This window comes from Manis pentadactyla, chromosome 6 (genome assembly GCF_030020395.1).
Source record: "Manis pentadactyla isolate mManPen7 chromosome 6, mManPen7.hap1, whole genome shotgun sequence".
Classification (NCBI taxonomy): domain Eukaryota; kingdom Metazoa; phylum Chordata; class Mammalia; order Pholidota; family Manidae; genus Manis; species Manis pentadactyla.
This window is the reverse complement of record NC_080024.1, coordinates 135916710-135942256: the sequence shown is the minus strand read 5'-3', so window position 1 is coordinate 135942256 and position 25547 is coordinate 135916710. Positions and strand designations below refer to the sequence as shown.

At 44.7% G+C, this 25547-nt stretch overlaps 1 protein-coding gene across 2 annotated transcripts in view; it reads left to right on the top strand.

Annotated features, from left to right (window-relative positions):
- MYO5B (myosin VB) overlaps nt 1-25547 on the top strand; it is a 350447-nt gene that overhangs the window by 238379 nt on the left and 86521 nt on the right. For both annotated transcript variants that reach the window (XM_057504168.1, XM_036918614.2), the window contains exons 15-17: nt 1788-1943; nt 2775-2872; nt 16772-16858. In XM_057504168.1, coding sequence (XP_057360151.1) covers nt 1788-1943; nt 2775-2872; nt 16772-16858 — 341 coding nt within the window. The remainder of the gene's footprint in view (nt 1-1787; nt 1944-2774; nt 2873-16771; nt 16859-25547) is intronic.

Below are 25547 nucleotides of genomic sequence, written 5' to 3'. Positions count from 1 at the left end.
CTGAGCTAGCTGATACTGACCAGGTGTGGTGCTGGGCAAACCAAGGCAGAAGCAGGATTCTGGGAGGACCCCTCTCCCCGAGCTCCCCTTGCCTTACCTGCCGCCTCAAGACTTGATCTTCGTCGCTTCTCCAGATCTGAAATTCCATGATTCTGACGTTCTCAGGCATCTGTACTTTTATAGTATAGACAGATTTTTCATGTATACACTCCTAAGAAAAATAAAACTACATAATGTTTGAGCACTGGTTATATGCTGGGCCCACTTCTGTATGCGTCTGTGGACTCTCTCTTTGAATCCTCTCCTCAGCCTGTGTGCAGGGGGAGGCTCGGAGGCCCAGCAAACGTGGCTCAGGGTGATCCTGGGGGAGGCAGATCCAGTAGGCAGTCTGGGACAGGGTTGTGGAGGATGCAGAGCTGGGCTCCGAGATGGGCTTCTCAGGAGCAGAGAGGAGGAAGGGTGGGGTGTCTCAGGTAAGAGCAGACTGAGCAGAGGTGAGGAGGTGGGAGTAATGAGCATGGCGGCTTAAGGGAGAGCAAAGCTGTTAACTTAATTGCTTTAAGAGGTGTCCTCGGAGAGGAGGGCAGGGTCAGATTGTGGAGCCCTTGGAGGTTAGACTGGGGCATTCGGCCATGGTGGTAGGATGGGGAGACATCTGTTCCAATGGGGGTTAAAGAAGAAGGGTGCAGGGGGCTGAGCAGGAGCAGAGCCTAGAGTCTGAGGCACTAGCGTTTGGCCTCTGTTCTTTTGGGATTGGAAGTGGCTCAGAGTAAGTGAATGGAGCTGCTCCCTTCCTTTTACCTACTCTCCTCTGATAAATGTGTAATACAGGCCTTACAGCCCTTTATTCTAGGCCCAGTCTTGACTTCCCCAAGGGAGGGGGCAGGGCTGAGTATCCCAAGGGCTGAGACTCCCTGTTCCACCAGCATCTCATACAAGGCCTGATGTTCATCCTGGTCCGCATGAAGCATGAACACAGACGCGTTATTTAGTCTCATAGCAACTCCATATAACGGGTACATTCTTATCCCTCTGTTACTGATGAAGAAATAATGACTGAGAGAAGTTAAATAACTTTACAAGATCCAATAACAACCGTGGGAAGATAGCCCTGTTAGAGCAAAATTCTCGCTACGGCAGTGCAAGGAGAGGAGATGCTGCCCACCTTTGTAGGTGAAGCCTGAGATTGGGGAAGTTACTTTCTTCTTTCCTTCCTTTAATCTGAGATCTATATCCTATACCAAAAAATCACCCTTTTAAAGCATACAATTCGGTGGTTTTTAGGGATGCTCGCCAGGTTGTGCAGCCATCACTGCTCTTAATTCTAGAACATGTTCATTACTCTAGAAAGAACCTCTGTGCCAATTTGCAGTCACGCCACTTGCCCCTCCCCCAGCCCATGGCAAACACTGACTTTCTGTTCCCTAGACGTCCATGTAAATGGAATCACATACTACATGGCCTTTTGTGTACAGCTTCTCTCCCTGTTTACCTGCGTTGCCTGTGTGGTAGCATGTGTGCACACTTCACACTTCATACTGTTGAGTAATATTCCATTGTATGGCTATGCTGTGTATCTACTTATAGGGATGTAGGGGTTGTTCCCACTTTGGGGCTATTATAAACAATGCTGCCATAGACCTTGGTGTACAAGGCCTTGTGTGGACATGTGTTTCTTGGTATGTGTTTCTCTGGAAAACACATATCCTGGAAAGCTACTTTGAAAGAGATGAAACATAAAATCAAAGAGATCCTGTTTTCAGTACTCCTCCTGTGTTTGTGTCTAGTTCCCACTAGTGGCTGACCTGTTTCATGATGACAGAGACCCTGTCCCTGCCACCACCACACCCGGGAAGGGCTCATCTTCAAAGATCCACGTTCGCTCTGCCAGGCCCCTGCTGAAAGCGCCCAACAAGGAGCACAAGAAAACCGTGGGCCACCAGGTCAGCCCAGGGCTCATGGCAGGAACCTGGGAGCTGTGGCTCATGTGGCAGGGCTAGCTGCAAGTCAGAGGGAAGCCACAGTGGCCTTGGCATCCACAGCTGCCCAGCCCAGTCTCTGTGCCCTCAGAGGAAGGGAACTGCAAAAACCTTCTCTACAGGGAGCAGACAGGAGCAAGGATGGGGGTGACTGTACCCCAAGCAGTGCTTTCAACCTCTGTGGTAGGACCCTGTCACAAGACCACAGACAGTTGAGGGGTCTAGATGTCTACAGGGTGGAGAGGGAGGGTTAAATAAGCCTGGGGAGCAGAAAACTAAAAAGCAGCTTCTGCTAAGGGATCTTCATGGGCTCTGACGTCCAGTGTGCCTCCTGAGGGAAGACGATGCCCACCGAGCCCCTGGCAACCACCTGCATTTCTGTTTCAGTGGATTTGCCTGCTCAGGACATGTCACACTAGTGTAATGATTTCCAGACTGCCCAGGCACCTGATGTCAAGGCTCAGTCAGTGGCCTCGGAAAAACAGGCCTCCAGTGACAGTGGTCATCTCTCACACCTCGTGGAATTACCTTTCATCTTCTGTGGTCCATGACACTGAGGCACATTAGGGGGAGTGGCTCCCCGTTTAGTCTGAGGAATCCTGATGCCAGGAGACAGGAGGGACTTGATTCTGGTCATACAGCAAGGCAGGAGTGTCGAGCTAGAAAGTGACCTCAGGTCTCTGAATTTCTATCCTCCCGGAGTAATGATAACCAAAATATTAACAGTCTAGAGGCATTTCTTTGTATTACACACCCACGAAGTGCTAACTAACTAGGCACTCCCTGTCTTCCCAGTTCCGCACCTCCCTGCACCTGCTCATGGAGACCCTGAACGCCACGACGCCACACTACGTGCGCTGCATCAAGCCCAACGACGAGAAGCTCCCCTTCCAGTAAGTACCTGTGTAGTCATTGCCAGGCTCCTCTCTCCCGGAACTGGGCTTTGTTAGAAGTTCAGGTGGCACAAGCAGGCCCAGCCTCGCAGGGGTCTGCTGTCTCTAGCAGGATGGATAGTTGGTCTTTCAGTTGGCAAATGGCTTATATGCCATATATGAGCCTGAAGACATGTACCAAGTTCCACCTGTCTGCTGTCCAGGAGAATTCAAGAAAATGAAAAGATACAGTTCCCCAATCCCACAGAGCTTACAATGGTGTAGAGAAATGTACATGCTTAGAGAGCCACCTAAAAATATGTCATTAAGTACAGATGTGTGTCTCACAGAGAATGTTTAATTCGGAGATGGGAGGACGGCCGAAGTGGTCAGAAAAGGCTTCTTCCGTTGAGGAAACTTGACCTCAGATAATGTGCCTAGTGGTAAGTCGAGGAGATGGCCCTGTCACTCATGTCCCCTCTCGCATTGAGCTTCCGGAGTTATCCACACTTGCTCACCTTCTCCTCATGCCTCAGCCTACTCTGATCACATTCTACCTCTACCTTGAAAATTTTTGTCCCATTCTGGGCCCCACATGGCTGACCCCACCCAGATCTACATAACAGTGACTCTTCAGTATCTGTGTACATCTCTGGTTTCTGCCAAATTCCAGACCAGAATTTCTGAATGCCTACTGCAGCTTCATTGGCCACCTCACATTCAACATTTCTGAAGCCAGACTCCTTCCCTGCCACCCCTGTGCCCCCAAGAACGGTTCTTCTTTGTTGGTCTGCCTTGTAGAAAATGACATAACCATCTCCTGACATCTCATCCACCCACCACACCCATTCTTCCAAACCGGAAACCCGAGGGTCCCTCTGGACTAATGCTTCCCAGTAGAACTTTCTGTGGTAATGGAACTGTTCTGTAATCTGCATTGTGCAACACAGTAGCCACAAGTCACAGGTGCTGCCGGGTGCTTGGCTAGTGTGATTAAGGAACTGAATTTTTAATTTCATTTGAATTATGTTCAAATATTTATAGGTGGCTTGTCTACCATATTGGAGAACATAATCCTTGATTCTTCCTTCCATTCTCCCCAGTGTCCAATCGTTGTCAAATCCCCAGGGAGTCTCCTTGAAAATTTCTCACCTTTCTCCCTTTTCCTTCTACTATCACCTTGTTTGAGACTCTTTCTTTCTTGCCTGGAACTCCTGTACGCCTTCTGAACATTCTCTCACTTAACCTCTGCAGCCGCTGCTTCCATTACCCTGAGTCTCCATCCACATGTGCTATTTCTGTTTCCTCTGGCCAGAGGAGGTATATTTTTAAATTTTTTTTTTTTTTTGTAGATAACTATTTTTTATTGAAGGGTAGTTGACACACAGTATTACATTAGTTTCAGGTGTACAATACAGTGATTCAACATTTATATACATGATAATTCTAGGTACCAGCTATCACCATACCAAGTTGTTACCATATTCTGACTATATTCCTTATGCTGTACATTACATCCCGGTTACTTACTTATTTTACAATTGGAAGTGTGTACTTTTTTTTTTTTTTCGTGAGGGCATCTCTCATATTTATTGATCAAATGGTTGTTAACAACAATAAAATTCTGTATAGGGGAGTCAATGCTCAATGCACAATCATTAATCCACCCCAAGCCTAATTTTCGTCAGTCTCCAATCTTCTGAAGCATAACGAACAAGTTCTTACATAGAGAACAAATTCTTACATAGTGAATAAGTTACATGGTGAACAGTGCAAGGGCAGTCATCACAGAAACTTTCGGTTTTGCTCATGCATTATGAACTATAAACAGTCAGTTCAAATATGAATACTCATTTGATTTTTATACTTGATTTATATGTGGATACCACATTTCTCTCTTTATTATTATTATTTTTAATAAAATGCTGAAGTGGTAGGTAGATACAAGATAAAGGTAGAAAACATAGTTTAGGGTTGTAAGAGAGCAAATGTAGATGATCAGGTGTGTGCCTGTAGACTATGTGTTAATCCAAGCTAGACAAGGGCCATAAAACATCTATGTATGCAGAAGATTTCTCTCAGAACAGGGGTGGGTGAGGTTCTAAGCCTCACCTCTGTTGATCCCCAATTTCTCACCTGATGGCCCCCCTGCGACTGTGCCTGTCTTACGTTGTTCCTCCCTTGAGGAATCTTACCCGTCTCTGGCTAACCAGTCATCTTCCGGGGCCATACAGGGAAATGTAAAGTTGGTAAGTGAGAGAGAAGCCTTATTGTTTGAAAAGGTTAGCTTTTTACTTCTTTGCATATTTATGCCCTGTGGCTTCTATGCCCAGCATTTGTCTTGAGGTATCTTTACCACTTGGAAGAATTATGATACTCAGTAAATTTGATATGAGGCACGAATTCTATTTAAGGTTTGTAATTAGGAAGGAAGAAGAAAAGCTATAGAAGTAGCAGGCGGAAGAAAACATGGGAAGGTTGATTTTTCTTTGACATATCTTCTTGGAGAGTAACTTCAGCATGTATAGGTTTTAAGCTACTATACTCAGTAAATTTGATATGAGGCACGAATTCTATTTAAGGGTTGTAATTAGGAAGGAAGAAGAAAAGCTATAGAAGTAGCAGGCGGAAGAAAACATGGGAAGATTGATTATTTCTTTGACATATCTTCTTGGAGAGTAACTTCAGCATGTATAGGTTTTAAGCTACTAATTAAATTGCGCACACACATTAACATAATAAGAGTATAGTTACATAGCCAAAGCATACCTGTAATTACCAGCCATCTCCAGTGAAACCAAGAAAACCAGTTAGGCACCTTAGGCATTTGTGAAAACTTATCTATGATATGGTGGATATTGTCCAACTAAACTTGAACAGTCTGAGAGAAATCAGACAAATTAAAACAACCCATTCCTGGGGAATGTTCACATCCCTTATGTTCTTTTAACAGTAAATAGTCTGTAGTTGTAAGATTTTGGAGTGCTACAATTTGCACTTCTCCTAATTCTTGGTTGTGTTCCAACAGTATGGATCCAGTCAAATTTGTTGTTTTACTGTATGCACAGGCCAGCTTAGATATCTCCTTCTTCATTCCCATGGCAAGTCCAGGAACTGGTGGGATGAGTGCATCTACACTTGTAGCAGTGTGTGGATCTTTGTTGGGGTTTTTTGATGATCATCTTCTGGCATGAGTCTTCCAGAGAGTGCTGATGTTGGAAGTTCTTTTTCATACCGTATCTTAGTTCATTTTCGGGGTAGCCAAATTAGGCTTTGATCCTCTGTATAAACACAAACAGACCCTTTGCCTACACTTTTATATGCCCTTTATACCATTGTGTAGAACTCATTGGAGGTCACCACACAGGAACTGCCCTTTTTTTTTTGGTATCACTAATCTACACTTACATGACAAATATTATGTTTGCTAGGCTCTCCCCTATACCAGGTCCCCCCTATAAACCCCTTTACAGTCACTGTCCATCAGCATAGCAAAATGTTGTAGAATCACTACTTGTCTTCTCTGTGTTGTACAGCCCTCCCCTTTCTTCCACCCCCCCATGCATGCTAATCTTAATACCCCCCTACTTCTCCCCCCCCTTATCCCTCCCTACCCACCCATCCTCCCCAGTCCCTTTCCCTTTGGTACCTGTTAGTCCATTCTTGAGTTCTGTGATTCTGCTGCTGTTTTGTTCCTTCAGTTTTTCCTTTTGTTCTTATACTCCACAGATGAGTGAAATCATTTGGTATTTCTCTTTCTCCGCTTGGCTTGTTTCACTGAACATAATACCCTCTAGCTCCATCCATGTTGCTGCAAATGGTAGGATTTGCCCTTTTCTTATGGCTGAGTAGTATTCCATTGTGTATATGTACCACATCTTCTTTATCCATTCATCTATCGATGGACATTTAGGTTGCTTCCAATTCTTGGCTATTGTAAATAGTGCTGCGATAAACATAGGGGTGCATTGGTCTTTCTCAAACTTGATTGCTGCATTCTTAGGGTAAATTCCTAGAAGTGCAATTTCTGGGTCAAATGGTAGGTCTGTTTTGAGCATTTTGATGTACCTCCATACTGCTTTCCACAATGGTTGAACTAACTTACATTCCCACCAGCAGTGTAGGAGGGTTCCCCTTTCTCCACAGCCTCGCCAACATTTGTTGTTCTCTGTCTTTTGGATGGCAGCCATCCTTACTGGTGTGAGGTGATACCTCATTGTAGTTTTAATTTGCATTTCTCTGATCATTAGCGATGTGGAGCATCTTTTCATGTGTCTGTTGGCCATCTGTATTTCTTTTTTGGAGAACCGTCTGTTCAGTTCCTCTGCCCATTTTTTAATTGGGTTATTTGGTTTTTGTTTGTTGAGGCGTGTGAGCTCTTTATATATTCTGGACGTCAAACCTTTATCAGATGTGTCATTTTCAAATATATTCTCCCATACCATAGGATTCCTTTTTGTTCTATTGATGGTGTCTTTTGCTGTATAGAAGCTTTTCAGCTTGTTCATTTTTGCTGTTGTTTTCCTTGCCCAGGGAGATATGTTCAAGAAGAGGTCACTCATGTTTATGTCTAAGAGGTTTTTGCCTATGTTTTCTTCCAAGAGTTTAATGGTTTCATGACTTACATTCAGATCTTTGATCCATTTTGAATTTACTTTTGTATATGGGGTTAGACAATGGTCCAGTTTCATTCTCCTACATGTAGCTGTCCAGTTTTGCCAGCACCATCTGTTGAAGAGACTGTCATTTCACCATTGTATGTCCATGGCTCCTTTATCAAATATTAATTCACCATATATGTCTGGGTTAATGTCTGGATTCTCTAGTCTGTTCCATTGGTCTGTGGCTCTGCTCTTGTGCCAGTACCAAATTGTCTTGATTACTATGGCTTTATAGTAGAGCTTGAAGTTGGGGAGTGAGATCCCCCCTACTTTATTCTTCTTTCTCAGGATTGCTTTGGCTATTCGGGGTCTTTGGTGTTTCCATATGAATTTTTGAATTATTTGTTCCAGTTCATTGAAGAATGTTGCTGGTAGTTTCATAGGGATTGCATCAGATCTGTATATTGCTTTGGGCAGGATGGCCATTTTGACGATATTAAGTCTTCCTAGCCATGAGCATGGGATGAGTTTCCATCTGTTAGTGTCCCCTTTAATTTCTCTTAAGAGTGACTTGTAGTTTTCAGAGTATAAGTCTTTCACTTCTTTGGTTAGGTTTATTCCTAGGTATTTTTTTTTTTTTGATGCAATTGTGAATGGAGTTGTTTTCCTGATTTCTCTTTCTGTTGGTTCATTGTTAGTGTATAGGAAAGCCACAGATTTCTGTGTGTTGATTTTGTATCCTGCAACTTTGCTGTATTCTGATATCAGTTCTAGTAGCTTTGGGGTGGAGTCTTTAGGGTTTTTTATGTACAGTATCATGTCATCTGCAAATAGTGACAGTTTAACTTCTTCTTTACCAATCTGGATTCCTTGTATTTCTTTGTTTTGTCTGATTGCCATGGCTAGGACCTCCAGTACTATGTTAAATAACAGTGGGGAGAGTGGGCATCCCTGTCTAGTTCCCGATCTCAGAGGAAATGCTTTCAGGTTCTCGCTGTTCAATATGTTGGCTGTGGGTTTATCATAGATGGCCTTTATTATGTTGAGGTACTTGCCCTCTATTCCCATTTTGCTCAGAGTTTTTATTATGAATGGATGTTGAACTTTGTCAAATGCTTTTTCAGCATCTATGGAGATGATCATGTGGTTTTTGTCTTTCTTTTTGTTGATGTGGTGGATGATGTTGATGGATTTTCGAATGTTGTACCATCCTTGCATCCCTGGTATGAATCCCACTTGGTCATGGTGTATGATCCTTTTGATGTATTTTTGAATTCGGTTTGCTAATATTTTGTTGAGTATTTTTGCATCTACGTTCATCAGGGATATTGGTCTGTAGTTTTCTTTTTTGGTGGGGTCTTTGCCTGGTTTTGGTATTAGGGTGATGTTGGATTCATAGACTGAGTTTGGGAGTATCCCCTCCTCTTCTATTTTTTGGAAAACTTTAAGGAGAATGGGTATTATGTCTTCCCTGTATGTCTGATATAATTCCGAGGTAAATCCATCTGGCCCGGGGGTTTTGTTCTTTGGTAGTTTTTTGATTACCACTTCAATTTCGTTGCTGGTAATTGGTCTGTTTAGATTTTCTGTTTCTTTCTGGGTCAGTCTTGGAAGGTTGTATTTTTCTAGGAAGTTGTCCATTTCTGCTAGGTTTCCCAGCTTGTTAGCATCTAGGTTTTCATAGTACTCTCTAATAATTCTTTGTATTTCTGTTGGGTCCATCATGATTTTTCCTTTCTCGTTTCTGATGCTGTTGATTTGTGTTGATTCTCTTTTCCTCTTAATAAGTCTGGCTAGAGGCTTATCTATTTTGTTTATTTTCTCGAACACCAGCTCTTGGTTTCATTGATTTTTGCTATTGTTTTATTCTTCTCAATTTTATTTATTTCTTCTCTGATGTTTATTATGTCCCTCCTTCTGCTGACCTTAGGCCTCATTTGTTCTTCTTTTTCCAATTTCGATAATTTTGACATTAGACCATTCATTTGGGATTGTTCTTCCTTTTTTAAATATGCTTGGATTGCTATATACTTTCCTCTTAAGACTGCTTTTGCTGTGTCCCACAGAAGTTGGGGCTTAGTGCTGTTGTTGTCATTTGTTTCCATATATTGCTGGATCTCCATTTTGATTTTGGTCATTGATCCATTGATTATTTAGGAGCGTGTTGTTTAGCCTCCATGTGTTTGTGAGCCTTTTTGCTTTCTTTGTACAGTTTATTTCTAGTTTTATGCCTTTGTGGTCTGAAAAGTTGGTTGGTAGGATTTCAGTCTTTTGGAATTTACTGAGGCTCTTTTTGGGGCCTAGTATGTGGTCTATTCTGGAGAATGTTCCATGTGCACTTGAGAAGAATGTGTATCCTGTTGCTTTTGGGTGTAGAGTTCTATAGATGTCTTTTAGTTCCATCTGTTCTAGTGTGTTGTTCAGTGCCTCTGTGTCCTTACTTATTTTCTGTCTGGTGGATCTGTCCTTTGGAGTGAGTGGTGTGTTGAAGTCTCCTAGAATGAATGCATTGCATTCTATTTCCTCCCTTAGTTCTGTTAATATTTGTTTCAGGTATGTTGGTGCTCCTGTGTTGGGTGCATATATATTTATAATGGTTATATCCTCTTGTTGGACTGAGCCCTTTGTCATTATGTAATGTCCTTCTTTGTCTTTGTTACTTTATTTTGAAGTCTGTTTTGTCTGATACCAGAATTGGAACACCTGCTTTCTTCTCTCTGTTGTTTGCATGAAATATCTTTTTCCATCCCTTGACTTTAAGTCTGTGCATGTCTTTGGGTTTGAGGTGAGTCTCTTGTAAGCAGCATATGGATGGATCTTGCTTTTTTATCCATTCTATTACTCTGTGTCTTTTGATTGGTGCATTCAGTCCATTTGCATTTAGTGTGATTATTGAAAGGTATGTACTTATTGCCATTGCAGGCTTTAAGTTTGTGGTTACCAAAGGTTCAGGGTTAGCTTCTTTGCCATCTTACTGTCTAACTTAACTCGCTTATTGAGCTATTATAAACACAGTCTGATGATTCTTTATTTCTCTCCCTTCTTATTCCTCCTCCTCCCTTCTTCATATGTTGGGTGTTTTGTTCTGTGCTCTTTTTAGGAGTGCTCCCATCTAGAGCAGTCCCTGTAGGATGCCCTGTAGAGGTGGTTTGTGGGAGGCAAATTCCCTCAACTTTGGCTTGTCTGGGAATTGTTTAATCCCTCCTTCATATTTAAATGATAATCATGCTGGATGCAGTATTCTTGGTTTGAGGCCCTTCTGTTTCATTGCATTAAGGATATCATGCCATTCTCTTCTGGCCTGTAGGGTTTCTGTTGAGAAGTCTGATGATAGCCTGATGGGTTTTCCTTTGTAGGTGACCTTTTTTTTCTCTCTGGCTGCCTTTAATACTTTGTCCTTGTCTTTGGTCTTTGCCCTTTTAATTATTATGTGTCTTGGTGTTGCCCTCCTTGGATCCCTTGTCATGGGAGTTCTGTGTACCTCTGTGTTCTGAGAGGCCATTTCTTCCCCTAGTTTGGGGAAGTTTTCAGCAATTATTTCTTCAAAGACACTTTCTATCCCTTTTTCTCTCTCTTTTTCTCCTGGTACCCCTATAATTCATATATTGTTCCTTTTCGATTGGTCACTCAGCTCTCTTAAAATTCTTTCATTCCTGGAGATCGTTTTATCTCTCTCTGCGTCAGCTTCTCTGCGTTCCTGTTCTCTGTTTTCTAGTCCATTAATGGTCTCTTGCATCTCGTCCATTCTGTTTTGAAGTCCTTCCAGAGCTTGTTTTATTTCTGTATTCTCCTTCCTTAGTTCTTGCATATTTCTCTGCAAGTCCATCAGCATGGTTATGACTTTTGTTTTGAATTCTTTTTCAGGAAGACTGGTTAAATCTATCTCCCCAGGTTCCTTCTCAGGGGAAGATGTAGCAGATGCTGAAGCTGTCTGGGTTAGTCTTGTCTGGATCACATTTTTTTGCCTTTTCATGTTGACAGGTGCTATTGACTGTCAGCTGGGAAGGCCAAACTTTTCACTTGCTACTGGCCTTTCTTTACTGGGACAACTGCGACCTGTAGTGGCTTGTGTTGGGTAATTGTGTGTAGACTGGGTCTTTGTGTCTTGCCCGGCCGGAATGGAGGGATCTCCCTTTCTGTGGGCGTAGTTTGCCTTAGGCTGTTTCTCTGCTTTCGCAGCGCCCGGAGGGGTAATGGACGGGGGGTGGGGCTGTTTGGCTGTTTACCTCCGTGAGGGGTCTCAGAGCTGTTGCCCAGGGGGTTAGTGTGCCCATTTTTCCCTGTAATTTCCAACCACTGGGCTGTGACCTGTGTTGTTTCCGTCTAGCTGTTAAGTCCCTGTCCCTTTAAGACTTTCAAAAAGCACTCGCTTTTCTTTGTCACAGGGGCTTCACCTTCAGAACCCGCTCAGAGGTCTTGCTGCCCTGTTTCCCTAGTTTCCAGCCCTCCACGCATGCTCTGTGCCTGCGCTCTGGTGCGGGTGGCTGGGGCTGGGTGTTTAGCAGTCCTGGGCTCCTGCTCCCTCCCGCTGGGAGCTGGGGGGAGGTGTGCTCGGGTCCCGCCAGGCCGGGGCTTGTATCTTACCCCTTTCACCAGGCGCTGGGCTCTCGCACGTGTGGATGTAGTCTGGCTGTTGTCCTGTGTCTTCTGGTCTCTCTTTTAGGATTAGTTGTATTTGTTGTATTCTCAAAAATATATATGTTTTTGGGAGGAGATTCCCACTGTCCTACTCAGGCTGCCATGTTGGCTCCGCCCCTTTTTAAATTTTTTAAACACTTTCTTCCCGTCTTTCTAATTTCTTTTTCAGTCTAGCAGAATTTCTTTCTGTGAAATAATTTATGTTGGCAACTCTAAGAATGAATATCTGAGCTCCACTCTGCCATTCCTATCATTTAATAAAGTGACTTCCACTCAGATGGGTCTTGTGCTGGAAAAGGTTAGGAAGACAGTATCGAATCAGCCTTTTTTGAAGCATGCTGACTGTTCACTCTTTTCCCCTCCTCCGAATTTCCAAGACATGCTTAGGAATCCGCCTCATGTGGCATCTGTTTACCAGCTGACTCCAGAAGAAAAGAGGCTGTTAGAAGAGCAGAGTGCGTGAAAGACTCAGATTGTGTGTGAAGGGCAGGAGCAGCGGGCCGGGCCCCAGAGAGAAGAGTTGAGGGATGGGTACCAGTTCTGCCCGCAGCCAGCTGTGACCTTGGGCACTTAGTTCATCCAAAGCTGGCACCTGCCATACAGCAGATTATCTTGCTTGGCCTCCCCTCCCAAATGAGAGAAAATGCTGGAGGCATTCAAAAGGACTCTCTAGTCCTAATATTCCATCTTTTAAGACCTTCCTTTGCCCTCTACCAAAATCTTCCTCCTAATAAAGTAGGGAGAATCCTGAACCAAGCCAGAACACCTGGACTCTAGTCCAGTCTCTGCTACCAATGGTTTGGCTAATCAAATACTCATCCTGTACTGTCGCACTTCTTCAGCTATTAATTATGGTTAAAAAATAATTATCCTGATGAAAGAATTCATGGAGATAATGGGAATTATTTGTAAGAAGTAAAAAAAATTTTATATGGTTAAAATGTATAATATTATTAACATTATTCTAGAAGAAAAGGGCTGTATCCCTCCTCCCATCCCTTAAGCCCTGGCCACCTCAACCTCAGCCCTCTTGACATTTGGGGCCAGGTAATTGTGGGAGGCAGTCCTATGCCTTTTAGTATGATAGTAGTATCCCCACCGTTGTGACAACTAAAAATATTTTAAGACATTGTCCCATTCCTTGAAGGACAAAATCACCCCCAGTGGAGAACTGACATCCTACACTAAACTCTTTGATAGCAGCAGTTGTATAAAGGTTGTCTTCCCTGTGCTGCTTCCTTTATTCAAAAACCATCCAGTATACCCCCTACTCACTGGATGGGGACTAGGACAGACAGAACGACGGTAAGATGTGCCCGTCATCCCTAAGGAATGGCCAGTCATAAATGACTGGTGACAGCATAGAAGTGACTGGGGGGCTGTGGGTGGTGGTCCTACACAAGTGCTGTGGAAACAGAGATGCGAGAGTGGTCAAGTGTCCAGGCGGCCCGGGCAAGTGTGCTGACCTGGGGTCACTTGTCGGGGGAATTCCCTGAAGGCTAGGCCACTGGTCTCAGAAGCAGGCAATCTTGAGAGTCTAGGGGTCCTGAAGTACAGCTGCAGAATGCGCAGAGCCTGAAGGAGTGGTTGAGAGCCTGCAGCCGGTGCAGAAATTGATTAAGTGTCTTGTGACTGCTGAGGCGAGCCCAGTTCTACCACCAGGGGTTCTTCCTCTGCATCCAGTAAGCTTCTGGCTCTGCGGAACCTGTACATTTTCTTGAGGTTGGGGGGAGTATGACCATGCACCTCAGCACTCTGACCCTGTACATGTTTGGTGACTTGTGGTTCAGAGTTAGGTGCTGTTCCTCCTCACCATGGTCCTCAAAGTTTAACAGGTGAAAGGGCTGGTTTCCACCCAGAGTCACCAGTAAGAAATTCAGGGAGGAAGATGGAGATATGCATTTGACAGGGAGTTTTATTATTGACGAGATAAGATGAAAATATAGAAGCCTGGCTGGCTTTCCGTGGCCCCTGGGGAGTGTGAACAAGGAAAGCTGATGGCAGTATCTCAGTATAGTGTCCGTGTGATTTTTCTAACACTTCCTGTCTTTTATACCACTGGTCAGTACCGCAAACCAATGGATTGTAGTCAGGCAGATAGTCTCAGCTCCTGTCAAGTAAGGAAAATGAGCTACAGCAAGGCTGTGTTTTGCCCAAGTGGCAGTAGTTGTTGGTGGCCAGATCAAGTCCTACTGCCCTTGCTCGTCTCCCCTCAACACACGGGAAGAGAACGTTGCCATCTCAGGAAGAAAGAGCACATATGAGCAGGGAAGTGATTTTGCTGAGGTATCGTGAAGCAGGGAAGAAAGTTAAAGCTGAGTTCAAAACTGATTAACCTTCCGTGGGCCCAGCCTGGTATGTGGGGTGAGTGATGCAGCTGCCCCCAACTTCCATCTGGGATTTACACCTACTTGCAGCAAGCTGCTTCCTGGGCAGTAGACAGGACCTAGTCCAGAGCTAAGATAACACCTGAGCTCAGACATGATACAGGGGTACTGGAGCAGGGAGAGATGGGGGTGCCAGGCAAGCGCATAGTCTCTCTGAGGGGGGAAGAGCTTGTCAGGGAGCACTGGCTCATTTTGTGCTGAGGGGAGTGCCTGGAGGAAGGAGGGATTGCAGCTGGACCCACAGGCCACGAAGGACCGCAGGTCGCAGGTGCCTGCCAGGCATTCTGCCCATCCCCACCGTGCAGTGGGATGAATTTGCCCCACAGAGGGGAGAAGCTGTTACCCTGGAGGACGGGTGCAGAATGCCACAGGGGAGAGTCTGCAGTGTGCAGAAAACCGCCTCTGAAGCTCAAGTGCATCCACCCTGCAATCGTAACTCAGGACCCAACTGACCACATTAGCCATGAGAGGGGCAGCACCTGTGAGCAGCAGAGCCTGCATCCCAAAGGCGGCCGCATATGGCTCAAGGCCACAGACAGCCTTCATGTCCCGCGGAGCTGCTTGGGAGACTCAGTGCTCCCGTACCACAGTGATTCCGGCGCTGCGCTGCATGCTGGGAGGCCTCAGAGCCTGCAAGCCGGTGGCATGGTGAAAGCTCAGCACGCGTGTGCCCTTTGTTTCTGGTTATCCTATAAGACCCTCCACTATGGGGCTTTGTCTCTACTTAAAAAGGTTAGGTTAACTCCTCTGAAGTAACCCCTTGCCCAGGACTGCAGCCTTCAGTGCTGGTTGGCCTTACACAACCGGGTGCCGTGGGTGCCTGGGACTGGAGGGATCACGGAGCCTCTGTGGAGGAGCTGGGTGCTTAAAGAGAGTAGGGGTGGGGCCGCTGAGGAAGTCTGAGTGAGCGCAGGCCTGGGGGAAGGTGGGTGACTCCTGGGACACTGCCCCAGGGCTGATGTGGAAGGCTAGGAGTTCCTGGCGTTAAGGTCAGCGTGGTGTCACTCAGAATGTGCCTGCTGACCCAGGCCATCTCAGGTCGCTGTCTGCCTTGATGGACTTTTGAGTCCCTGGCATAAGAAAGCAATGAGAACTAAAGGCTAAGCAGGTCACAGAGGAAAGATGGGAGGACAGAGTCTCCAATGGAGAGAGGCGAATGCGAGGCTGGCTGACTCCAGGCCAGATATCCTGCAGGGGTCAGACTCCTGCGTGGGCCCGGCTGCTGGGAGAAGAACAGCTGGGGTCGTCAGGAAGCGTGGCAAACAAGTGTGGTGACAGGTTGCCCGCTAGGATCCTAGGGGTAAAGAAGCTGCCATCTCTATTTATCCAACGTGGCAGGCCAGCTGCCCGGCTGCCCCACCAAGGTGTGTGCCAAAGCCAGCGTAATGCTCAGGACCTGGACTCAGCCTGTGGGCCTCACCCCTGCCCTCCCACTTTCCAGAGTGGAAGGAGCAGAAGAGGCACGGCCCCAGGCTTTAGCTGAGCTGCATGCCAGCCAGGACGAAGGGAAGCATTTATTCCTCCCCCATTTCTCCTGGAGAGGCGCAGTAGTCAGCAAATAGTAAATAGTGGTTAACTGTAGTTCAGCTTAATTCTGTCTCCATGAAGACGGCATGATTATTCCAGCCAACCCTGACATCTGCCCTGTGGTTTCTTTGCACACTTGTGTCACGTCCCTCACATGTCGCCTTGTAATGTGCTGCTGTGATGCACTTTAAGTGGGGACACTCTTAGAAGGCCCACCATGTCTGACTTTTTATTCTAGAGTCCTGCTCAGTATATATGTTGGAATAAATACTGGGTTTTCAGTGCCAACTTAGCATTTTAGGGCATATGTGTTGTTGAAGATATGGCTCATATCTCTAAGATGGGAAAATAAATTTCTTCATCTCTGATTCTTAACAGCCATTATAACAGCCAGCAATATGTGCGCCCAAGTGTTGTGCCAGGTGCTGTTCTAACTGCTTTTATGTGCCATTACATTTAATCTTCACACTAACCCCATAAAAAGGTGGGTGGAAATAATAAAGGAAGGCTCTGGAGAGGAAACAGGAATGAGTCTTGGAGGGTGGACAGGATTCAGGTAGGCAAAGAGGAGGATTACAAGTGAGAATGCAAATGTGCCTAGAACTGAGAGGCTGGCCTGGCTCACATGCCTGCCAGTAAGTGTCTCTCAGTCAGTGCTTGGCCCCTAACCTTGAGCTCAGTCGTGCATGATGGTCTGAACCTTGGTGCAGGAAGAGTTTGTCTTTCTCCTGTTCCATCACTCATTGCTCATCTTGTTGTTTTTGCAGCTTTGACCCAAAGAGAGCAGTGCAGCAGCTCAGAGCATGTGGGGTGTTGGAGACCATACGCATCAGTGCCGCCGGCTACCCATCCAGGTAAACCTGCCCACCTGGGCAGCAAGGGTTGGGCTCCACAGGGCACCCTTTTATGTGCTGTCAGCCACAGACAGATGCTCCCACACCCAAAAATGTTCCCAAACCCTGACGGCTGAGCAGGATGCTGACTGATGGGAGAATTTCAGTTTGGTTTGGGAAGTATGGGAGTCAACAGTGACATCCTCTTGGGCAGCTTTTCGAATTCAAATCGGGTGATGAGCTAGCTAGAGGCAGTTGCAAGAGAATTTCTCCTTTACTCCCACCTCGTCCGTGTTAGCTTTTGTGTGTGAGTGGTAAAATACAGATAATACTCTTAATCGTTTTAAGTGTACAGGAACCCCCTGTCCAAAGAAGTCCCGTATGTGTCAGGAGATGGAGCCAGATGGGGAGGAGGAGATGTTATCGGGCTCCCCACCTCCCTGCCATCTCACCTGGCACTTTGCCAGTGCAGTTGAGGAACCCTTTCATATGCAGTGGTTAATTACCCAGAAACAACCATCAATAGTTGCCAAATATTAGGCCTGGGAAGGAAGTTGCTGGAATTAGGAATTTGTATTTGACCCGGAAAGTACAAGAACTGTCACTAACCTGCAACCTCCAGGCAGCGTTTCAAAAGCCACAGGCTCAGGCACTGTTCAGAATGGTCTGCCCTAGCCGGGGCGGATGGCTGTTAGTTTTCCTCATCTGCACGTCTCCCCGCCGAGGGGAAAGGGAGCGTCCTGGAGCTCCATCTCGCTGTTGGGCCTTGTGGTCTGAACACAAATAGCTGACAACTTCGATTAATGAGGTTCTTAGATGAAGCCCTGCATTCCTTCTCCCTGTCTGCCTTGTGGTATCCACCGTCAGCCTTTTGATCGAGGGAATGGGGCTCAGGCCGTGGGTGCCAAGATTCGGCCTTAGGTCAAAGCACTGTAGTCTGGCCAGTCAGCCCTCCTTTCAGTGGCTGCTTTGAGCACAGGGTTCAGATCAGGCATAGCTCACTCAACTTTAGGGCTTGACAAGGACCTTAGGGAGCTGCCGAGCCACTGGTTTCCAGACTGTTCTACAGACAGGTGGGCTCCATGCCTGCTCCTGGCTCTTCTGTCTGCTGTGCTCAGGAAGTTTTCTGCAGTCTGCCATCTTTAGTCCAGTGTTTCTCAAAACTTCATCACAACCCATTTGTGGGTCAGGTTAGTTGTGACTAACATCTTGTTTGTTTAATGAGATAACTTGGGATGGAAAATATAGGGTGGCAGTTTTTGGTAAGAAGGTATTGTGGCATGCCCTTACTTCAGAGTTATATCTTGGCATAGATACGTCATTTCAATGCACTTTCACAAGTGAGGCCCTGCGAAGGAAGCCCATGGTCACCAGGTAGTTGGTGGTTGAGTCAGGACTAGACCCACCCTTCCTCCGCCCTGCTAGGTGGTGGTTGCCAGCCATCTCATTGTTGCCATCCAAACAGGTTTGTCAGAGAAATAAGGGTAGGGTAGGATCTCATGGTCTGACCCCCCTGGGGCTGGGCCCAGACCTGAGGCCTGGTGTCAAGCTGCTCCCTGCCCTGTCCAGCTTGGAAATCAAAGTCAAGACTGCATGGCTGCAGCCTGGACCAGAGGCAAAGGAGCCTTAGGCTTTGGAGTGAGGCCTGAGTTCCAGTGCCTGCCCCCATACTCCTTGGTTGGGTGACCTCAGGCAAGTTAGTTAATCGCTGAGCCTGGGTTCCCATATAGTTAAGTGGAATGATCATACTTACTTCATAGGCTGTTGCAATAAATGATAATGCATCTAAAGTCCTCAGCACAGTATGGTGACTTAAACACTTAATAAGATGCTTATTACTCATCCAGCATAAACTGCATATTATGAGCCTAATTATCTGGGTAGAACATGTCTATACTGGAAATTTTTAGCTTTGTTTTCATGATGTGTCCGGTCACCTCAAAAGAACAATTTAAAGTTCTTAAAACTCTCCAAGCAGTTAAAGAGATCAGTCTAAGAATTAAAGTTGCCAAACCAGGTGGAGCTGAGATGTCCCAAGTTAAGGGACATGTAAGATCCTTCTGCAAGAAACTCAGGGACTGAGTGCCTAGCAGTACCTGTGCTGAACAGGTAGAGGCTTGGAGGTGAGCAGAGAAACTGGGTGCTCATCTTGGCACATGACCAGTTGTGTGATTGGTGCTAATGGCGGGCCTGTCAAGTGGGAGGCATCAACATTGGGACTGTGCCAAGCAGGGAAGAAGAAACAAGGGAAGCGTTCTGAGGCAGAAGGAGCCTTGGCGACCCATCTCAGTATATAAAGGAACATCTGTTCCACAAACAACTCTCCAACAGACTGAATAATATTTGGACAAGTGACTTGGAGGCGGGGTGAACCTCTTTCCTTGGAGAATGTCAAGGAAAGGCTAGAAGGCTGTGGGTCTGGTACGGTTAATGTAGACCATGCTTCAGGCAGATCTCTGTGAAATCAGAGTGACAGTGTGTAAGTGTAAGCCACCCACACTTCCACTGGCTGCTGTACAGTAAAATCATGTTTCGGGAGGTGGAAGAGGTGGGGGAGAGGGCTTTACGTCCATGGCCTCCCATGAGCTTTTTGTAGGATGAGAGTTTCTCACCTTCATGGTATCTTGCTCTGCTGGTAATCTGTCCTCCTCCTCCTTGTCCCGTCCTGTATTTAGCATCCAGCTCTATGCTGGCTGCTGGGAGGATGTAAGTCGTGCCCACTGCCCACTAGCAGCTCACAGTCGAGGAGAGGTGATACAAGCTTAGAACAGAGAACAACATATCGGGGGCCAGTGTGAGAGGAAACTCGAAGGAGGTGAGGTCTGAGCTGGTGATTTAGCACATCTCTGCCAGCTCAGTCACCACCTACCATTCCATCCCCCAGCCAGAGCATGCCAGGTATGCCCTTTGCCTCATCCAGACAGCCTCTTCCTTAGCAACTGGAAGAATGCCTTCCCTTCAACTCCTTAGGCCCGTATGGAGAAAGGCGTCTCCTACTGCTCATTGCACCTGGCTGCAGTCAGAGCTGCCAGCAAAGTCAAGGTGCTCACTGATGTGCTGGCTTCTTAGGAGGCAGTGGATGCGTGTCTTCCCCTGCCTCCCTCATTATTTGAGACTTCTTTCTAGCAGAAAATTGCAAGAGCATCTGTACCTTTTGTTTTTATAATTGTAGGTATTGTGGAAATTTCAGGAAGGACAGAGAGGCTATTATTTTCTGGTATCACAAAAAATGGTACTTAATGCTGTGATATAAATGTTTGGACTTAGATCCAGGACACTGCCTTATATTTGCTGTCTTAGCCAAGTCTGCTGAAGGTTCAAAGAGAGGATTCCCTCCCCAAACTGCCATTTGAAATACTAACTTTCAGAAAGAGGCACCATAATTTTGTGGCACTTTTATTAGTACTGAGAGATGAAGTTGAATCATCCATATTATTTCATTTAGATCCTTAATTCTCTTTTATCTTACCACCTCTCCCTCAGCCAGGGCACCAAGGGTAGCATTTATTTGTAAGATGAGTGGTGGGAAGGAGGGCTGTGGGGCAAAGCTACCTGTAATAGGTAATAAAAGATTACACCTGTAATTTTACTCCACACTTTGCTTAACTGTCTGCACCTGCCAACCGTGGGAACCAGTGAGAGTGACCTCGCTGGTTAAAAAAAAAAAAAGTGCTACCTAAGCACTTCATCCAGGAGGTTGGTGTGTGTCTGCTGTAGCTGTGGTAAAGCAGGGGAGACTTTCCACATACTCTCTGTCCATCAGGATGTTAGCTATTGAAGGAAATACACTAGTAGCATCTGTGCTTATCTCACGGGGTAGAGTCAAGCAGTCATTTTGTTGACCTGACTTTGGGAGACCATCATAGGACCAGAGGGGCCTGAGCAGACTGGAGGTCCGCAGAAAGCAATCAGTTCCTTAACTGCTGAGACTCATCCAAGGGATTTCACTTGATTAGCATGTCCAGTAAGCACAACTTTGCACAGTTCTTTCCAAAGGAAACATCAGTGGCTTCTTTGATGAGGGGAACTTGCATTTCCCTACATTTCTCCCACTTAAGTGGCCAAAGGGCAAATAACACTTTACAGGGAAGCAAAGGGAAAGAGAATGCAGAGGCTTGTGACGAAGTGTCCAGAGGCCTCTTCTCCTGGGTGCAAGCAGAGGGCAGTCCTTTTCAGCTGGGCTTGCAGGCTGAGGTCCTTCAGCCAACCTGCTGATGCCCTGGCAGCAGAATTCTTAGCGCTGGTCTGAGGCTAATACATGTCAGTGCCCCCAGAGGCCAGCAAGCTGGAGAGCACAGATGCAAAGCTGCAGGCCCCCTGACCCCGCCCTCAGCTTCAGTACACCCATTTTCATCCTCCCTAAGAATTATGGCTCTCTTTGAGTCTGATTTAAAATGAAAATGTATCACTCAATTTGAAATGTGCTGCAGCAGCTAAGAAATATGTTCATTATCACATACATAAAACATTGTGATAAAGGCACCATCTGGGAGAAGCTCATCCACCTGTCACGTGGCTCCCCTTGATGTCTGTCAGGCCTGTCTCCCTCTTCGGCGTTCAGAGCAGCTTTGTATCCCAGGGGAATTGTGAAGCAAATTCCATTTAGCCAGAACAAAGTGTGTGGGGGACTACTGGAATATGCAATGTTTATATTTTTAAAACAGCTCATCATAAATCTTCATCTCATCATGTTCACTTTGGAAAAACTAAGTAGTGCTTGCTATTTTTTTTTTTTTTTTTGTAGATAATTGTTTTTTTATTGAAGGGTAGTTGACACACAGTATTACATTACATTAGTTTCAGGTGTACAACATAGTGATTCAACATTTATATACATGACAATTCTAGGTACCAGCTATCACCATACCAAGCTGTTACAATATCTTGACTATATTCATTACATCCCGGTTACTTATTATTTTACCATTGTAAGTGTATACTTTTTTTTTTTTTTGTGAGGGCATCTCTCATATTTATTGATCAAATGGTTGTTAACAACAATAAAATTCTGTATAGGGGAGTCAATGCTCAATGCACAATCATTAATCCACCCCAAGCCTAATTTTCATCAGTCTCCAATCTTCTGAGGCATAACAAACAAGTTCTTACATGGAGAACAAATTCTTACATAGTGAATAAGTTACATGGTGAACAGCACAAGGGCAGTCATCACAGAAACCTTCGGTTTTGCTCATGCATTATGAACTATAAACAGTCAGTTCAAATATGAATACTCATTTGATTTTTATACTTGATTTATATGTGGATACCACATTTCTCTCTTTATTATTATTATTTTTAATAAAATGCTGAAGTGGTAGGTAGATACAAGATAAAGGTAGAAAACATAGTTTAGTGTTGTAAGAGAGCAAATGTAGATGATCAGGTGTGTGCCTGTAGACTATGTGTTAATCCAAGATAGACAAGGGCCATAAAACATCCATGGATGCAGAAGATTTCTCTCAGAACAGGGGGGGTGAGGTTCTAAGCCTCACCTCTGTTGATCCCCCTTTTGCTCACCTGATGGCCCCCCTGCGACTGTGCCTGTCTTAGGTTGTTCCTCCCTTGAGGAATCTTACCCGTCTCTGGCTAACCAGTCATCTTCCGGGGCCATACAGGGAAATGTTAAGTTGGTAAGTGAGAGAGAAGCCTTATTGTTTGAAAAGGTTAGCTTTTTACTTCTTTGCATATTTATGTCCTGTGGCTTCTATGCCCAGCATTTGTCTTGAGGTATCTTTACCACTTGGAAGAATTATGATACTCGGTAAATTCGACATGTGGCACGAGTTCTATTTAAAGGTTGTGATTAGGTAGGAAGAAGAAAAGCTATAGAAGTAGCAGGCGGCAGAAAACATGGGAAGATTGATTATTTCTTTGACATATCTTCTTCTAGAGTAACTTCAGCATGTATAGGTTTTAAGCTACTACTTAAATTGCACACACACATTAACATAATAGGAGTATAGTTACATAACCAAAGCATACCTGTAATTACCATCCATCTCCAGTGAAACCAAGAAAACCAGTTAGGCACCTTAGGCATTTGTGAAAACTTATCTATGATATGGTGGATATTGTCCAACTGAACTTGAACAGTCTGAGAGAAATCAGACAAAGTAAACAACCCATTCCTGGGGAATGTTCACACCCCTTATGTTCTTTTAACAGTAAATAGTCTGTAGTTGTAAGATTTTGGAGTGCTACAATTTGCACTTCTCCTAATTCTTGATTGAGTTCCAACAGTATAGATCCAGTCAAATTTGTTGTTTTACTGTATGCACAGGCCAGCTTAGATATCTCCTTCCTCATTCCCATGGCAAGTCCAGGAACTGGTGGGATGAGTGCATCTACAGCTGTAGCAGTGTGTGGATCTTTGTTGGGGTTTTTTGATGATCATCTTCTGGCATGAGTCTTCCAGAGAGTGCTGATGTTGGAAGTTCTTTTTCATATCATATCTTAGTTCATTTTTGGGGTAGCCCAATTAGGCTTTGATCCTCTGTATAAACACAAACAGACCCTTTGCCTACACTTTTATATGCCTTTTATACCCTTGTGTAGAACTCATTGGAGGTTACCACACAGGAACTGCCCTTTTTTTTTTTTCTTGGTATCACTAATCTACACATAATGACGAATATTATGTTTACTAGGCTCTCCCCTATACCAGGTCCCCCCTATAAACCCCTTTACAGTCACTGTCCATCAGCATAGCAAAATGTTGTAGAATCACTACTTGTCTTCTCTGTGGTGAACAGCCCTCCCTTTTCTCCTACCCCCCAATGCATGCTAATCTTAATATCCCCCTACTTCTCCCCCACCTTCTCCCTCCCTACCCACCCATCCTCCTCAGTCCCTTTCCCTTTGGTACCTGTTAGTCCATTCTTGAGTTCTGTGATTCTGCTGCTGTTTTGTTCCTTCAGTTTTTCCTTTGTTCTTATATTCCACAGATAAGTAAAATCATTTGGTATTTCTCTTTCTCCGCTTGGCTTGTTTCACTGAGCATAATACCCTCCAGCTCCATCCATGTTGCTGCAAATGGTTGGATTCGCCCTTTTCTTATGGCTGAGTAGTATTCCATTGTGTATATGTACCACATCTTCTTTATCCATTCATCTATCGATGGACATTTAGGTTGCTTCCAATTCTTGGCTATTGTAAATAGTGCTGCGATAAACATAGGGGTGCACTGATCTTTCTCATACTTGATTGCTGCATTCTTAGGGTAAATTCCTAGGAGTGCAATTCCTGGGTCAAATGGTAGGTCTGTTTTGAGCATTTTGATGTACCTCCATACTGCTTTCCACAATGGTTGAACTAACTTACATTCCCACCAGCAGTGTAGGAGGGTTCCCCTTTCTCCACAGCCTCGCCAACATTTGTTGTTCTCTGTCTTTTGGATGGCAGCCATCCTTACTGGTGTGAGGTGATACCTCATTATAGTTTTAATTTGCATTTCTCTGATAATTAGCGATGTGGAGCATCTTTTCATGTGTCTGTTGGCCATCTGTATTTCTTTTTTGGAGAACTGTCTGTTCAGTTCCTCTGCCCATTTTTTAATTGGTTAATTTGTTTTTTGTTTGTTGAGGCGTGTGAGCTCTTTATATATTCTGGACGTCAAGCCTTTATCAGAGGTGTCATTTTCAAATATATTCTCCCATACTGTAGGGATCCTTTTTGTTTTATTGATGGTGTCTTTTGCTGTACAGAAGCCTTTCAGCTTAATATAGTCCCACTTACTCATTTTTGCTGTTGTTTTCCTTGCCCGGGGAGATATGTTCAAGAAGAGGTCACTCATGTTTATGTCTAAGAGGTTTTTGCCTATGTTTTCTTCCAAGAGTTTAATGGTTTCATGACTTACATTCAGGTCTTTGATCCATTTTGAGTTTACTTTTGTATATGGGGTTAGACAATGGTCCAGTTTCATTCTCCTACATGTAGCTGTCCAGTTTTGCCAGCACCATCTGTTGAAGAGACTGTCATTTCGCCATTGTATGTCCATGGCTCCTTTATCAAATATTAATTGACCATATATGTCTGGGTTAATGTCTGGATTCTCTAGTCTGTTCCATTGGTCTGTGGCTCTGCTCTTGTGCCAGTACCAAATTGTCTTGATTACTATGGCTTTATAGTAGAGCTTGAAGTTGGGGAGTGAGATCCCCCCTACTTTATTCTTCTTTCTCAGGATTGCTTTGGCTATTCGGGGTTTTTGGTGTTTCCATATGAATTTTTGAATTATTTGTTCCAGTTCATTGAAGAATGTTGCTGGTAGTTTCATAGGGATTGCATCAAATCTGTATATTGCTTTGGGCAGGATGGCCGTTTTGACGATATTAATTCTTCCTAGCCACAAGCATGGGATGAGTTTCCATCTGTTAGTGTCCCCTTTAATTTCTCTTAAGAGTGACTTGTAGTTTTCAGAGTATAAGGCTTTCACTTCCTTGGTTAGGTTTATTCCTAGGTATTTTATTTTTTTTGATGCAATTGTGAATGGAGTTGTTTTCCTGATTTCTCTTTCTGTTGGTTCATTGTTAGTGTATAGGAAAGCCAGAGATTTCTGTGTGTTGATTTTGTATCCTGCAACTTTGCTGTATTCTGATATCAGTTCTAGTAGTTTTGGAGTGGAGTCTTTAGGGTTTTTTTATGTACAGTATCATGTCTTCTGCAAATAGTGACAGTTTAACTTCTTCTTTACCAATCTGGATTCCTTGTA